The sequence below is a fragment of the Hypomesus transpacificus genome, chromosome 14 (genome assembly GCF_021917145.1).
Source record: "Hypomesus transpacificus isolate Combined female chromosome 14, fHypTra1, whole genome shotgun sequence".
Taxonomy (NCBI): domain Eukaryota; kingdom Metazoa; phylum Chordata; class Actinopteri; order Osmeriformes; family Osmeridae; genus Hypomesus; species Hypomesus transpacificus.
The window spans coordinates 125,834-139,409 of NC_061073.1; the positions used below are offsets into that span (position 1 = coordinate 125,834).

The following is a 13,576-nucleotide window of genomic DNA, read 5'->3' on the forward strand; positions in this document are numbered from 1 at the left end:
CGTTCTTTCCGGAAGAAGTCACATGGCCGTGTGCATTGCTTTTTGCCGTGGTGGATCGGTATTAACCATGTTCTACCTCTCGGGCTGCTTAAGAATAGGGTGCACGTGCAATTAGCTTGACTACTTAAATCTGACTTGAATAAGTAGGAGTGCGCAAGCTGAAATTGGCCTTTATGGAACCTCTTTAGCCCTGCTTGACTTGTTAAGCTAATTCAAGTCAAGTTGAAAGTCAAGGGACTTTAAGTCCAGCTTTTTTGAGTGGCCTTTATGGAACAGGCATCTGCACTACGTTCTCCCAATGATCTGTTTCACTCCCACACCTGTTGTAACTCCTCACACCCTGGGCTGTTGGTTTAAACACCTTCCCAGCATGGCCCTGCTAAGACTAGTTTGGCTTGGCTTTTGTCATTCTTAGTGTTTGTTTTCCAGTTCCTGATACTCAGTGCCAAGACCTTTGTGATTTCCTGGCGCTGAGTCCTGTTCAACCTGTGTTGGATGAAGATACAGATCACCTGAATGCTGCCTGCCTGTACCTTGAAACTTCCCTCATTTCCTGGTTTCCTTCTAAGTAAAAGTCCCACACCTGGGTTCACCATACTTAAGGGTCAGTCGCATTCTTACTAAAACTTTGTAAAAAGATGTATCATTTCAATATTTAACAATTAAAAAAATGTATTCAGGGTTTGATATATTTTTGATTCATACAGATTTATTAATTTGAGTTTTTGATTTTAGATTATTGATTGATTATCAACAATAAACAATGAGCGCTAAGCATTAACATTCAACTGCTCTAACAAAACTATTCATGAAAGCAGATGGCAGGTCACGCTGTTTGTCACTTCCTCTAACATGGCCTCAGCAGTGTGTCCATGTTGAGTACTGGGCTCTTCTGTGGAAAATCATTTAGATGTGTCGTCTGTAATAAAGACAACATACAGGAACATGTTACAGACATCATCCGTGTCCTCTGTATAAGAGACACCATTCACACTCACCCACACACAATGAACAAATACTTGGGGGAACGCAGGTGTAGGTCAGGACAAGCAGAGAACAGTGGGTCTTTCCATTGCATCTGGTAGTGGCAGAGAGACCCGTGACATTTACACAAACCCTGCTTGAATACCTGTGTGTGTGTGTCTTAAATGCTAGCCACCTGTGTATGAATGTGTGTGTCTTACATGCTAGCCACCTGTGTGTGTAATGACATTATAACACTTAAAGCTATTATGGTGTAACAATACAATAGTGTAACATTGTAACAGTATAAAACTGTAACAGTGAAACGACGTACCACAGTTCAGGGTGCTCTGCTCATGGTCGCATACTACTGTCCTAAATGAAACAAAGTTGCATTGCAAGTACGGCTGCATTTACACTGCATGGCTCAAGTGACTAAATTCAGTATTTTTCCTTCCATGTGGCATAGATCGGACCGAGGCTGGATGGATAAGATGAGATAAGGCCAGTCGATTGCGGACACGGAACGGTCACACAGACGGGGCCGGACGTGTCGATACGCTAACACACGGTGAAAGGAGAGGAGGACGGGGAAGAAGAGAACAGAGAAGCCTAAAACAGACCTAAAACCATGTAACCCTAACCCTAAAACAGAGTAAAGCAGAGCAGAGAACAACAGAGTACAATAGAGTATAATAAAGTCATCACAATAGAGTATAATAGAGTCATCATGAAGTACTCATCAATTATGCAAACTTTTCTTTCAAAACACTTTTTTGAAAATTTTCTTTCAACCTTTCAAAAAAAAATTGAAAAAAAATCACTTTGTTGCTAAAATATTTTTTTAACCATTCATGGTTGCAGTTAGGGGATGACGAGGAGGCCGGACCTGTCCGACACAGGGTTAGTGCCTAACTGTGTAAACTGTAGCTGGTGCTAGTTAGGCTAGCTAACCGTTGTTAAGGTGGCCAGATTTTGAATTCTTGTAGTGTAGTATAGAATGTGGGCCCTGTACAGAGATACTTGTACCCCAGTAGAGCGTTGGGTCTAGCACGGCCCCCGGTCTCAAGCATACAGAGATACTACAGAAGACACAGAATCACAGCAGCTTGATCTAGAGCTCAGGGTTTATTCAGCATGTTTTGGTACAACATCACAGGGCAATCACAACAGAGGAATCTGGTTACAACAGTCTAGACACTTTTTGGTAAAAATGTTTAAAGAAAGAAACAAAACTAAAACCAGGTGCCAGTAGGAGGCCTACAGGGTACAGAGACAGCTGGTCTTGTGGAGGGAACAGAGAACTCTTTGTTCACTTCTGATGTCACAAGATGGCACCAGTAAAGCACAGAAGGCATGGCTAACACTGGCTTCAGATGGGAAATCCTTTTTATCAAAATATTAAGCTGTAAAACAAAATATTGTAACTGCCTTTGTAGTTAGAACATCACCCACTAAGAATGCTCTATCATAGCCAAAGGGACCACTGCTGTGTCTCCGTACATCCTGGTTGACAGAGGGAGGAAGAAGTCCCTCTGCTGGTGTAGTTCAGAAAATACTGCTCTCTGTCCTAGTTAGTTATAAGTGTTCAGAGACTAGAGTGGGCTGTAGCTGAACAGCATTCCCTAGTGGCCAGTCTGTGTATGCGCCCCTGCAGCACAGGCTGGCCGCTGGGCTGGAGGTCAGAGGGGACTGCCTAGCGGGAACATGAGGATTGTAAGTGAGTTAGCTAGGTCTGTGAAGAGGGGATGAATAGAAGATGGAAGAATGGAAGTAGGAGAGAGGAAGGGTCAGACAGCTCTGTTTAGAAGCGTCTGCTGCTCTGGACCACTGAGGAGCGAGACATGGACACCCCTCCTCCTCCTCCGCTCAGGCTGCCGAAGCCTCCTCCTCCGCTGCTCATGCTGCTCATGCTGCTCATGCCGTAGCCCGCACCCCCCCCTCCTCCTCCTCCCAGAGACATGGACATCCCGCTGCCGCCCCCGTAGCCAAACCCTCCTCCTCCTCCCATCCCAAACCCTGCTCCGGAGCCTGGGAGAGGGAAGGAGGGGAGGAGGGATGTAGGGATGGAGATAGAGAGAGGGATACAAGTCAACACTCAGACCCATGATGCAGATTTGAACATCTTCTATTCTACTTGATACACATAACGGAACTGTATCTATAAACGACAGATTGGACAACAGTGTGTACAACAGTACTGGGACTGGTGTGTGTATGTGATAATCTAGGAACAGTACTGGGACTGGTGTGTGTATGTGAGAATCTAGGAACAGTACTGGGACTGGTGTGTGTATGTGAAAATCTATGAACAGTACTGGGACTGGTGTGTGTATGTGAAAATCTAGGAAGGTGTTCTTACCACCACCGCCTCCTCCACCACCTGAGGTCTGGATGTGAATGGTGGCAGTTCCACCGCCTGACGAGATCCTGGAGAGAGGGAGGGAGAGGGAGGGAGGGAGAGATAGGGAGGCAGGGAAGGAGGGAGGGAGAGAGAGAGGGGGAGGGAGAGAGAGAGGGGGATATGGAGGGGGAGGGAGGGAGGGAGGGAGGGAGGGAGGGAGGGAGGGAGGGAGGGAGGGAGGGAGGGAGGGAGGGAGGGAGGGAGGGAGGGAGGGAGGGAGAGAGGGAGAGAGAGAGAGAGAGACATGGAGGGGGAGGGAGAGAGTGAGAGGGAAGGAGTAAGAGAGGGAGGGAGTGTTACTCAATTTGTAGGACAAGCTGTAGTTTGACTTCTTCAGCAGATATCAAATCAAGTTAATCAAAAAAAAATCTAAAAACCATCCCTTGTTTGACACAGAAGATCCCAAGATGGAATCTTGGTTGCACTGTTTACCTGGTCTCCTCTCCTTCCAGCAGCTTCCTGTAGGTGGCGATCTCGATGTCCAGGGCCAGCTTGACGTTCATCAGCTCCTGGTACTCTCTCACTTGGCGTGCCATATCCTGCTTGGCTCTCTGGAGTGCTGCCTCCAGGTCGCTGATGCGGAGTCTGGCATCCTTCACTGCCAGCTCTCCACGCTCCTCCGCCTCGGCTATCTGGGCCTCCAAGTTAGCACGCTGGAGAAGAGGAGGAGGTGTGAAGGAGGAGAGAGGAGGATAGGAGAGGGAGTGAAGGAGGAGAGGAGAGGGAGTGGAGGAGAGGGAGTGAAGGAGGAGAGAGAGAGTGAAGGAGAAGAGGAGAAGGAGTGAAGGAGGAGAGGAGAAAGAGTGGAGGAGAGGGAGTGAAGGAGGAGAGAGGAGGAGAGGAGTGAAGGAGGAGAGTAGAGGCAGTGAAGGAGAAGAGGAGAGGGAGTGAAGGAGAAGAGGAGAGGGAGTGAAGGAGGAGAGAGGAGGAGAGGAGAGGGAGTGAAGGAGGAGAGGAGAGGGCGTGAAGCAGGAGAGAGTAGAAGAGTATAAGATAAATGTCAGAAGAGGAGAAAACATGGATCATTTGTGGTTTCAATCTCACTGGGTATCACACAACTTTCTCTGAAGCTCACTGGGTATCAAACAAGTTTCTCTGAATTTCACCAAGGTAGGGCTTGTAGACGTTGGCTGCTGCAGGACCTACCTGTCCTTTGACGGCTTCAATCTCGTTCTGGAGCCGGCTGATCATGCGGTTGAGCTCTGCGATCTCTGACTTGGTGCTGCGCAGGTCCTCTCCATACTTCCCTGCAGAGCTCTGCATCTCCTCAAACTACAGACAGTGAGGTGTTTAGACTCCTCTCAAGGAACTGACAGGCCTCATCAACATCTCATCCTTTGATCTGTTTTCAATGTTCATGTTAAACGACCATGCAGAAACCCCTGTGCATTGTACTGTATTTGCATTATTTGTATGTCGCTTTGGATGAAACAATCAGATAAAAGAATAAAAAAGTATAGTGAAGAATAGAATGAGCCACCCTGTTAACTCTACCTTCTGCTTGTACCAGGTCTCAGCCTCAGCCCTGCTGCGGTTGGCGATTTCCTCATACTGGGCGCGGACCTCAGCCACGATGGAATCCATGTCCAGGTTGCGGCTGTTGTCCATCTCCACCACCACTGAGGTGTCCTTGATCTGCCCCTGCAGCTCAGACAGCTCCTGCAGACGGAGAGGGAGAGAAGAAGAAGACAAGAAGAAGAGCAGGAGCAGAGAACGGTTGTGGAGAAAAAGAGAGAGAAAAAGAGAGAGAGAAAGAGAGAGAGAGAAAGAGGTAAAACAGTCAGCACAGTGTGTGTTTTCTTGACGCAGGGCCTGGTGAGCCCGTCTTCTGAGTAACAGCTGGTGGGGTACACACCGCCTCGTAGATGGCTCTGAGGAAGTTAATCTCGTCCTGGAGGGCATCCACCCGGGCCTCCAGCTCCACCTTTCCCATGTAGGCTCCATCCACATCCTGCAACCACACATGGAGACGTTACTATCTGCGGAGTAAGGGTGCTAAATATGTACCCAGCACACAACCTGTCCAAGAGCCAAAACATTCGTGGTTGGAGCTCAGTAAAACTCAAACCTGGTTAGAGCAGATTCAGGTTGTAACTGGGCTCCTCCAGTTTCACACTCACCTTCTTGAGCAGGACAAATTCGTTCTCCACTGCGGCCCGTTTGTTGATTTCATCTTCATATCTGAACAGAGGAAGAGAGGATGTCAACGTGGAGGAACGAGAGAGAAAGGATATTTAGAGGGTACTGGTGTCTTAGACTCACTTGTTCTTGAAGTCCTCGACCAGCCCCTGCATGTTCTTCAGCTCTCCTTCCAGCTTGATCTTCTCGTTACCCAGGCCGTCCAGCTGTCTGCGCAGGTTAGCGATGTAGGCCTCAAACATGCCGTCGATGTTGGAGCGTGTGGTGGTCTGGTCCTGCAGGAGGCTCCACTTGGTCTCCAGCATCTTGTTCTGCTGCTCCAGGAAACGCACCTGGGACCAGCAAGAGAAGAAGAAGATCAAGGGTCAGGTGACCAGGAAGTTGAGGACTAACTTGACTACTGTCAGGTGACCAGGAAGTTGAGGGCAAACCACAGTTGTCTTTGGCTGTCAGGAACAATGCCGCAGAACTCTGTAATGTTCCAGGTAAGCCTTTAATTAAATAACTATATGTATCATATAATATATAATTGGCTATACATGCCATATTGGTTGTTGTGGGTGTGGCTTAAGGAGAAAACATTTCAACACTGTTTGAGCTGTACTCAAGCAGAACTCCAATATTTCTGGCTGGCTGGCTGACTTTGAGTTAGCTGGCTGGCTGACTTTGGGTTAACTGGCTGGCTGATTTTGAGTTTGCTGGCTGTCTGATTTTGTATTAGCTGGCTGTCTGATTTTGGATTAGCTGGTTGTCTGGCTGCAGTGTGGACCTGCCTGTTGTTTGCTGTCATGTAGCTGTGGACTGAGTTGACTCCTAACAAGTCCTAACAGCTCCCCAGGAGAATTCCTTATGCGCAGCAGCACAGTTCAGGGGCGAGGCTGACAGGAGAGCTCCACCCTGCCCTACAGTATCACAGCAGGGCGTATAACAGCAGGGCGTATCACAGCAGGGTGTATCACAGCAGGACGTATCACAGCCTCTCATCAGGGATCATGTCAAGCTGCCGCACGCATCCTGCCTGCAGGCAGAAGCTGCTGGATGGAACCTGCAGCCTCCTTAATCACCTCCCTTTCTCCCTCCTTCTTTCCCTGACTCTCACTCCTTCTTTCCATCACTCTCCCTCCCTCTCTCCCCCACTCTCCCTCCCTCTTTCTCCCTTTTCTCTTTTTGTGTGTGAATCACACTGACAGCACTGTGAAGAGGCCCTGTAGCCCTGGGCAAGACATCTCATGCCACGCTCAGAGCACTCTGCTGGGAGGCTGCTGCTGCCATGGTGACTGTAGGGAATCGATCCCCCCCCATCCTAGAGAGGTACAGGTCATCGGATCTACCTGCTCTCAGGTTTCCCCCTAACCCTCACCAGCTCCGTCCCACAGTGCCACTCAAGTGATCCTCCCTCTCTCTCTCTCTCTCTCTCTCTCTCTCTCTCTCTCTCTCTCTCTCTCTCTCTCTCTCTCTCTCTCTCTCTCTCTCTCTCTCTCTTCTCTCTCTCTCTCTCTGTCTCTCTCTGCAGCCGGCCTGCAAGCGCCTGGGTGCCCCAGGCTGACCAGAAGACCCGTCATGCTTTGGTCCTCTGGTCCTCTGGTTGTGAAGCAGCCAAAACACAATGCATTCGCCACAGTAACGCTATACTGAGCGTTTGTTTCCGATTAAAAGGCAGCACTGACATGCTTTGCATAACAGCAGCTGTGAAATATTTATGAGCTCTCCAAGATGGAAAAGAGGAGACTACTCAGGCATGCTGCCAAGTTATATGTATATATATAGGGAGACATCCCAGAGGATGAGGGGCACTCACCTTGTCGATGAAGGAGGCGAAGCGGTTGTTGAGGGTCTTGATCTGCTCCTTCTCCTGGGTGCGGACGGTCTGGATGTTGGGATCAATCTCCAGATTTAGGGGAGCCAGCAGGCTCTGGTTGACAGTCACAGCTGTGATGGGAGCAGCAGCAAAGCCTCCGCCTCCACCCATACTGAAGCCTCCACCACCCATACTGTAGCCGCCACCGCCCATACCGAAGCCGCCACCGCCACCACCCATACTGTAGCTACCTCCGCCCATACTGAAGCTACCTCCGCCCAAAGCTAAACCTCCACCACCTCCACCCATACCAAAGCCTCCCCCGCCGGAGCGCCGGATGGACACACTGCTCATGCGGCTGGAGCCCATGGGTGCCGCTGCTGCTGAGAAGCTGGAGAAGCCAGAGCTCTTCCTGATGCTGCCGCCTCCAAAACCTCCGAGCCCGCCGCTCAGACTGCCGCCGCCAAAGCTGCCGGAGGACGAGGACTTGTACGTGACGCTCATGATGGCTGTTGCTGAGGGCTGAAGGAAAGGACGGTGGAGCTCACTGAGAGGAGAATCAGACACCTGTGAGTGCCTCCTCTCTGGACTCACCCTGCTTATATCTGCCTCAGAGGGGGAGGAGTCTCCACACACCCCATCCTGGCCCCACCCACTTCACCATGGCGTGTACCTGTCCCAGGCCTCACCTGCAGGGAGAGAAGAAGGGAGATAGGGAGAGGAGGGCTGCTCAACTCGCTGTCACGTCAGGCAGGTAGGGATGCCTGGTAACCTGATCTCTCCAGGGTACACCCAGCTACTCACACAGACATCGCTGCAGGCCCTCCGGGCATGAGGCCTTTAGATGCCATTTACCAGCAGGGGTGGAGGGAGCTGTGCAAATAACTTTCCCATGTCCAACTGATGATGGGGTACAAATCTGATCATATAGAGATACAGTCCTGTTGAACTGGCTATAAGTATCATGTAGACATAATTTAGCTCAGACTTGGTCCTGGTCCTGGTTCTACTGCATGGTCCTAGCCCTGGTTCTACTGCATTGTCCTGGTTCTACTGCATGGTCCTGGTTCTACTACATGGTCCTGGTTCTGTGTAGCACTCAGATTGTTGATAGGAGCAGCAGTCTTGATTAGGGTTGTGGACCACGGCTGTCTGTGCAAGCTGTCTGTGCGCCCGGCCTGGTTATACTTTCTAACCCTAACCCTGGCCTGGTTATACTGTCTAACCCTAACCCTGGCCTGGTTATACTGTCTAACCCTAACCCTGGCCTGGTTATACTGTCTAACCCTAACCCTGGCCTGGTTATACTGTCTAACCCTAACCCTGGCCTTGTGTTCATCATCTGCAGTCATGAAGTTCTGGTAAGAGCATGACTGTAAGTGGTGAGAGGTTAGATGAAATTATCTTTAAGTCATATTTATGTTACATATGTTAAATTGGAGTTAGAAGAGTAGAATAAAGGAGAGAGAGGGTTCCAGCATGTTCCAACACAACGGCTGGTAGTGTCCCTGCCCTGAGTTCAGGCCCGCTGCCAAGAGAGACTGATGCTGACCAACATGTCTGAGCAGCGCACACAAAGATGCTTGTGACTGAATAGAGCACCCTGGGATTTCAGCCAAGTGTTTCCCATCAACAAGCAGTGTTGCAGCTAAAAAATGACAGGGTTCTGGAGAGAACCTTAACATGTTCATTTGTGTTTTAATCCAAAGCGATAAAAAGTGCCAATATAAACTGTAGTAGACAATCAACGAAAAGAAGTGCATAGTGACTACATTTTACTAAATGAATTGAGATGTTGTGTTTAGTGCCAAGGTGGACTGTAACTAGCCATAGTAACAATAACATCTCAACTACAATTTTACATTTTCCAATGAGAGGACGGTGCAGCAATAACAACATTTCATCCTCGCAAAAAAGGTTGTTGGAACGCTGTAGCCATATTGAGCAGAAATTCATGTTGAGACATAATTAATTGTACAGAAGATTCCTGTTCGGGCACATCGAGATGACACATGCCGACGCCTCCCTCTGTAAAGGACAGGTGAAGCCCCGGGTGCAGCCCCGCCCCTCGCCCCCCCGGGTGCAGCCCCGCCCCTCGCCCCCCCGGGTGCAGCCCCGCCCCTCGCCCCCCCGGGGGCAGCCCCGCCCCTCGCCCCCCCGATGCACAGTTTTCATTTAGTACTTACATGCATAAACAATAGTATGGAGGATAATTTTTCTTCTCATAATGGCCCAGGGATGACAAAGACGTGAAACAAAATACAAATTTTATCCAGAAGCTGATTTGGGGAATTGGAACACTGCATGAAGGACCTCATGATGAATCTTCCGGATGTCCACCACTAATCGTTATATTTGATATTTCATTGTTTAAAAATGACATTTTCCATCCTGCAGGGAGAGCAGTGAGAGACAGAGTTGTCACTAGTACTCATTTGATGTGCTAAGATGTGACAGGTGACATTTCAGGCCTCTTGTTGGAACAGGTTGTGGAATTCTCCCTGCCTCTTTTCTCAGAGTGTGAAGCTTATGATGATCCACTGATACCTGGCAGGAGATTTAGCTTAGAAATGTGAGAGTGATTATAAGGGTGAAACGAAGCCTGCAGGCCCCAGGCCCATACTGTACTATGTTCACCAGAAGAGTTTTGCAGCTTCTCTGTGAATGGCCCATTACCAGTCAGATAGTAAAGCATTCAGAAAAGCTATCTACAAATTCAGGTCGATGACTGTAGGAGTTTGGGAACAGAATAGGCAACCTGTCATTTCGTTGTTACCCTTAGGTCACCAGCAGCGCTAAACCAGCGTCACATGACCTTTGGGTTGGTTAAAGGTTTATAATTGTTTTAATTTAAACACTTGGCTTACCTGTGGCTTAACTTTCCATCACTGGAGAACAACTAAAAAGCAGGTGTACCATCGTAACCCGTATCGCCCCCAGGCTGACCACTAAAGTTGACACCACTCAGCAGCTTGAACATCATTAACTTAAACTGCAGACCAGGACCAACAAACATAGCAGGGGACCAGGACTTATGTTATGAAACAAGACATATTGAAGATGGAACACCTGGAAACTGTAGGCCTCCTCTTTGGGTTGCCGACCAGCCCAGCCTGAAACCAGCATGTGTGTTCACGTGTTTGTTTGAGTGTGTGTATATCTGAGTGTGTGTGTGTGAAAGGGCAAGACATAGCAGGATATAACTAGTGCAGGGCTACAGGCACATTAACATACCCTGGCACAGGGCAGAGCCAACACACAACACACCCTCCTGTAACCAAAGCCAGCAGACCACACCCTGACTCTTCGACTACTGTCAAAGCCTCATTATTTAGGTTTAGAAGTTAAGAAATGTTATGATATATGTATGTCGTTTTGGCAGGGATTACAATCGGTAGGACTGGCATTACGCAGACTGGGGGCTGGGTACCTGGGCTGGGGGGTATTTAAATGGGGACAGGATGGATTTGGCTTCTCTGCTTCAGCCTCTGCAATCTGATATGTTCAGATGTAGCAGAAGCTTGTATCCAAAGCAACGTGTAGGCGGAGCACTGAGGCCCACCTGTCCCTGTGTGGTAGGATATTGTTCCTCTTGAGTGTAGCCCTCTCTACTCTTGTGTTCCTCTTGAGTGTAGCCCTCTCTACTCTGTGTTCCTCTTGAGTGTAGCCCTCTCTACTCTGTGTTCCTCTTGAGTGTAGCTCTCTCTACTCTGTGTTCCTCTTGAGTGTAGCCCTCTCTACTCTGTGTTCCTCTTGAGTGTAGCCCTCTCTACTCTGTGTTCCTCTTGAGTGTAGCCCTCTCTACTCTGTGTTCCTCTTGAGTGTAGCCCTCTCTACTCTGTGTTCCTCTTGAGTGTAGCCCTCTCTACTCTGTGTTCCTCTTGAGTGTAGCCCTCTCTACTCTGTGTTCCTCTTGAGTGTAGCCCTCTCTACTCCGTGTTCCTATATGCGTGAGAGAACTTGTTTAGCTGACGTTATGTAACCAACTTTACTAGCAGCTATGAAGACTGTCAACTTGTTTTACAGACCAATTGTCAGACTGTCATCTCAAACCTCCCTGAAATAATTGAGAATAAATTAATGACTTTCCCTGGTGCATAAATAAAGGTTTTAGCATTTATAGGTAGGGTAGAACTATGTAGTTTTTATTTAAGGTTAGGGTTAGATATTAATGGTAAATGAACTGCATTTCTGTCATTTCTACCTTAGCAGTACTTAAAGTGTTTGACATTGTTGCCTCTCACTCACCCATTCACACACACGCTCACACACACTCACGCACTCACTCACATACACTCACACACATACACACACACACTCACAAGCTGATGGTGGTGGAGCTGCCATGCAGCTGGCCTGCTCATCAGGGGCAGCTTGGGGTTCAGTGTCTTGCTCCGACACTTTGACAGCTGGCCAGGACGACTCCTCCTCTCTCTCCATCTTTCCTTCCCTCTATCTCCGTCTCTCTCCTCCCCTCTCTTTCTCTCCTTCCCTCTCTCTCCATCTATCCTTCCCTTTCTGTCTATCTCAGTTAAGTTCAGGTCAAAGGATTTTATTGGCATGTAAACAACAATTGTTCATATTGCCAAAGCAACGGTAGAATTACAGAAATATCCATCAATAGAAATCACCGCCTTATATATACTTGTCATCGTTATCTACCGCTTGTCTGGGGGTTGGGTCGCGGGGGCAGCAACCTAAGCAGGGAGGCCCAGACTTCCCTCTCCCCGGCCACTTCCACCAGCTCTTCCTGGGGGACCCCGAGGCGTTCCCAGGCCAGCCGAGAGACATAGTCCCTCCAGCGTGTCCTGGGTCTTCCCCGGGGCCTCTTCCCAGTGGGACATGCCCAGAACATCTCACCAGGGAGGCATCCAGGAGGCATCCTGATCAGATGCCCGAGCCACCTCAGCTGGCTCCTCTGAACGCGGAGGAGCAGCAGTTGTACTCTGAGCCCCTACCGAATGACCGAGCTTCTCACCCTATCTCTAAGGGAGAGGCCGGACACACTGCGGAGAAAGTTCATTTCGGCCGCTTGTATTCGCAAACTCGTTCTTTCGGTCACTACCCATAGTTCGTGACCATAGGTGAGGGTAGGAACGTAGATCGACTGGTAAATAGAGATCTCCTCCCCGACCCGAAGATTGCACTCCACCTTTTTCCGGTCTATATCTATGGCCTCAGATTTGGAGGTGCTGATTTGCATCCCAGCCGCTTCGCATTCAGTTGCCAACGGCTCCAGTGAGAGCTGAAGGTCGCGGCCCGATGAAGCCAACAGGACCACATAATCTGCAAAAAGCAGCGACCCGATCCTGAGGTCACCAAACCGGACCCCCTCAACGCCCTTGCTGCGCCTAGAAATCCTGTCCATATAAGTAATGAACAGAATCGGTGACAAAGGGCAGCCCTGGCGGAGTCCAACCCTCACCGGGAACGAGTTCGACTTACTACCGGTAATGCGGACCAAACTCTGGCACCGGTCGTACAGGGACTGGACAGCCCCGATCAGGGAATCCGGAACCCCGTATTCTCGGAGCACCCCCCACATGAGCCCCCGACGGACACGGTCGAACGCCTTTTCCAAATCCACAAAATATGTGTAGACTGGTTGGGCGAACTCCCATGTACCCTCCAGGACTCTACCGAGGGTATAGAGCTGGTCCACTGTTCCACGGCCAGGACGAAAACCACATTGCTCCTCCTGAATCCGAGGTTCGACAATCCGACGGACCCTCCTCTCCAGAGCCCCTGAATAGACTTTCCCAGGGAGGCTGAGGAGTGTGATCCCCTAAAGTTGGAGCACACCCTCTGGTCCCCCTTTTTAAAGAGGGGAACCACCACCCCGGTCTGCCAGTCCAGAGGCACTGTCCCGGATGTCCACGCGATGTTGCAGAGTCATGTCAACCAAGACAGCCCTACAACATCCAGAGCCTTAAGGATTTCCGGGTGGACCTCATCCACCCCAGGGGCCCTGCCACCGTGGAGCTTTACAACCACCTCGGAGACCTCAGCCCCAGAGATAGAAGGGCCCCTCCCTTTACATTTACTCATTTAGCAGATGCTTTTATCCAAAGCAACTTCCAAGAGAGAGCTTTACAAAGTGCATAGGCAGGGGCGGATTAGGTGGTCAGGGGCCCCTAGGTTGCTCTGTGAGCCCCCCCTTAAATATTGGATGAAGATTCAGCAGCCTTGAAGTATCCATTCAGTTTCGGGATTTGTTTCAGGATATCTTGGTCACGTTGTTCTTTTAACCTTTGTATTTTGCGTTTTTGTGC

General features: G+C 49.5%; 1 protein-coding gene and 1 long non-coding RNA gene across 2 annotated transcripts; one reads left to right on the plus strand and one right to left on the minus strand.

Moving 5' to 3' along the window:
* Nucleotides 1-416: 416 nt before the first annotated feature.
* On the plus strand, nt 417-2,204 carry LOC124476493. Its single transcript, XR_006957041.1, has 2 exons — nt 417-604; nt 1,433-2,204. It is a non-coding gene; the product is annotated as an uncharacterized LOC124476493 (long non-coding RNA).
* Nucleotides 2,073-7,901, minus strand: LOC124476490 (keratin, type II cytoskeletal cochleal-like). Its single transcript, XM_047033655.1, has 9 exons — nt 7,305-7,901; nt 5,630-5,838; nt 5,488-5,548; nt 5,223-5,318; nt 4,862-5,026; nt 4,514-4,639; nt 3,800-4,020; nt 3,326-3,393; nt 2,073-2,994 (listed from the first exon to the last, which is right to left on the minus strand). The coding sequence occupies exons 1-9, from the start codon at nt 7,806-7,808 to the stop codon at nt 2,768-2,770; spliced, it is 1,677 nt and encodes a 558-aa protein (XP_046889611.1). The 5' UTR covers nt 7,809-7,901; the 3' UTR covers nt 2,073-2,767.
* Nucleotides 7,902-13,576: the final 5,675 nt, after the last annotated feature.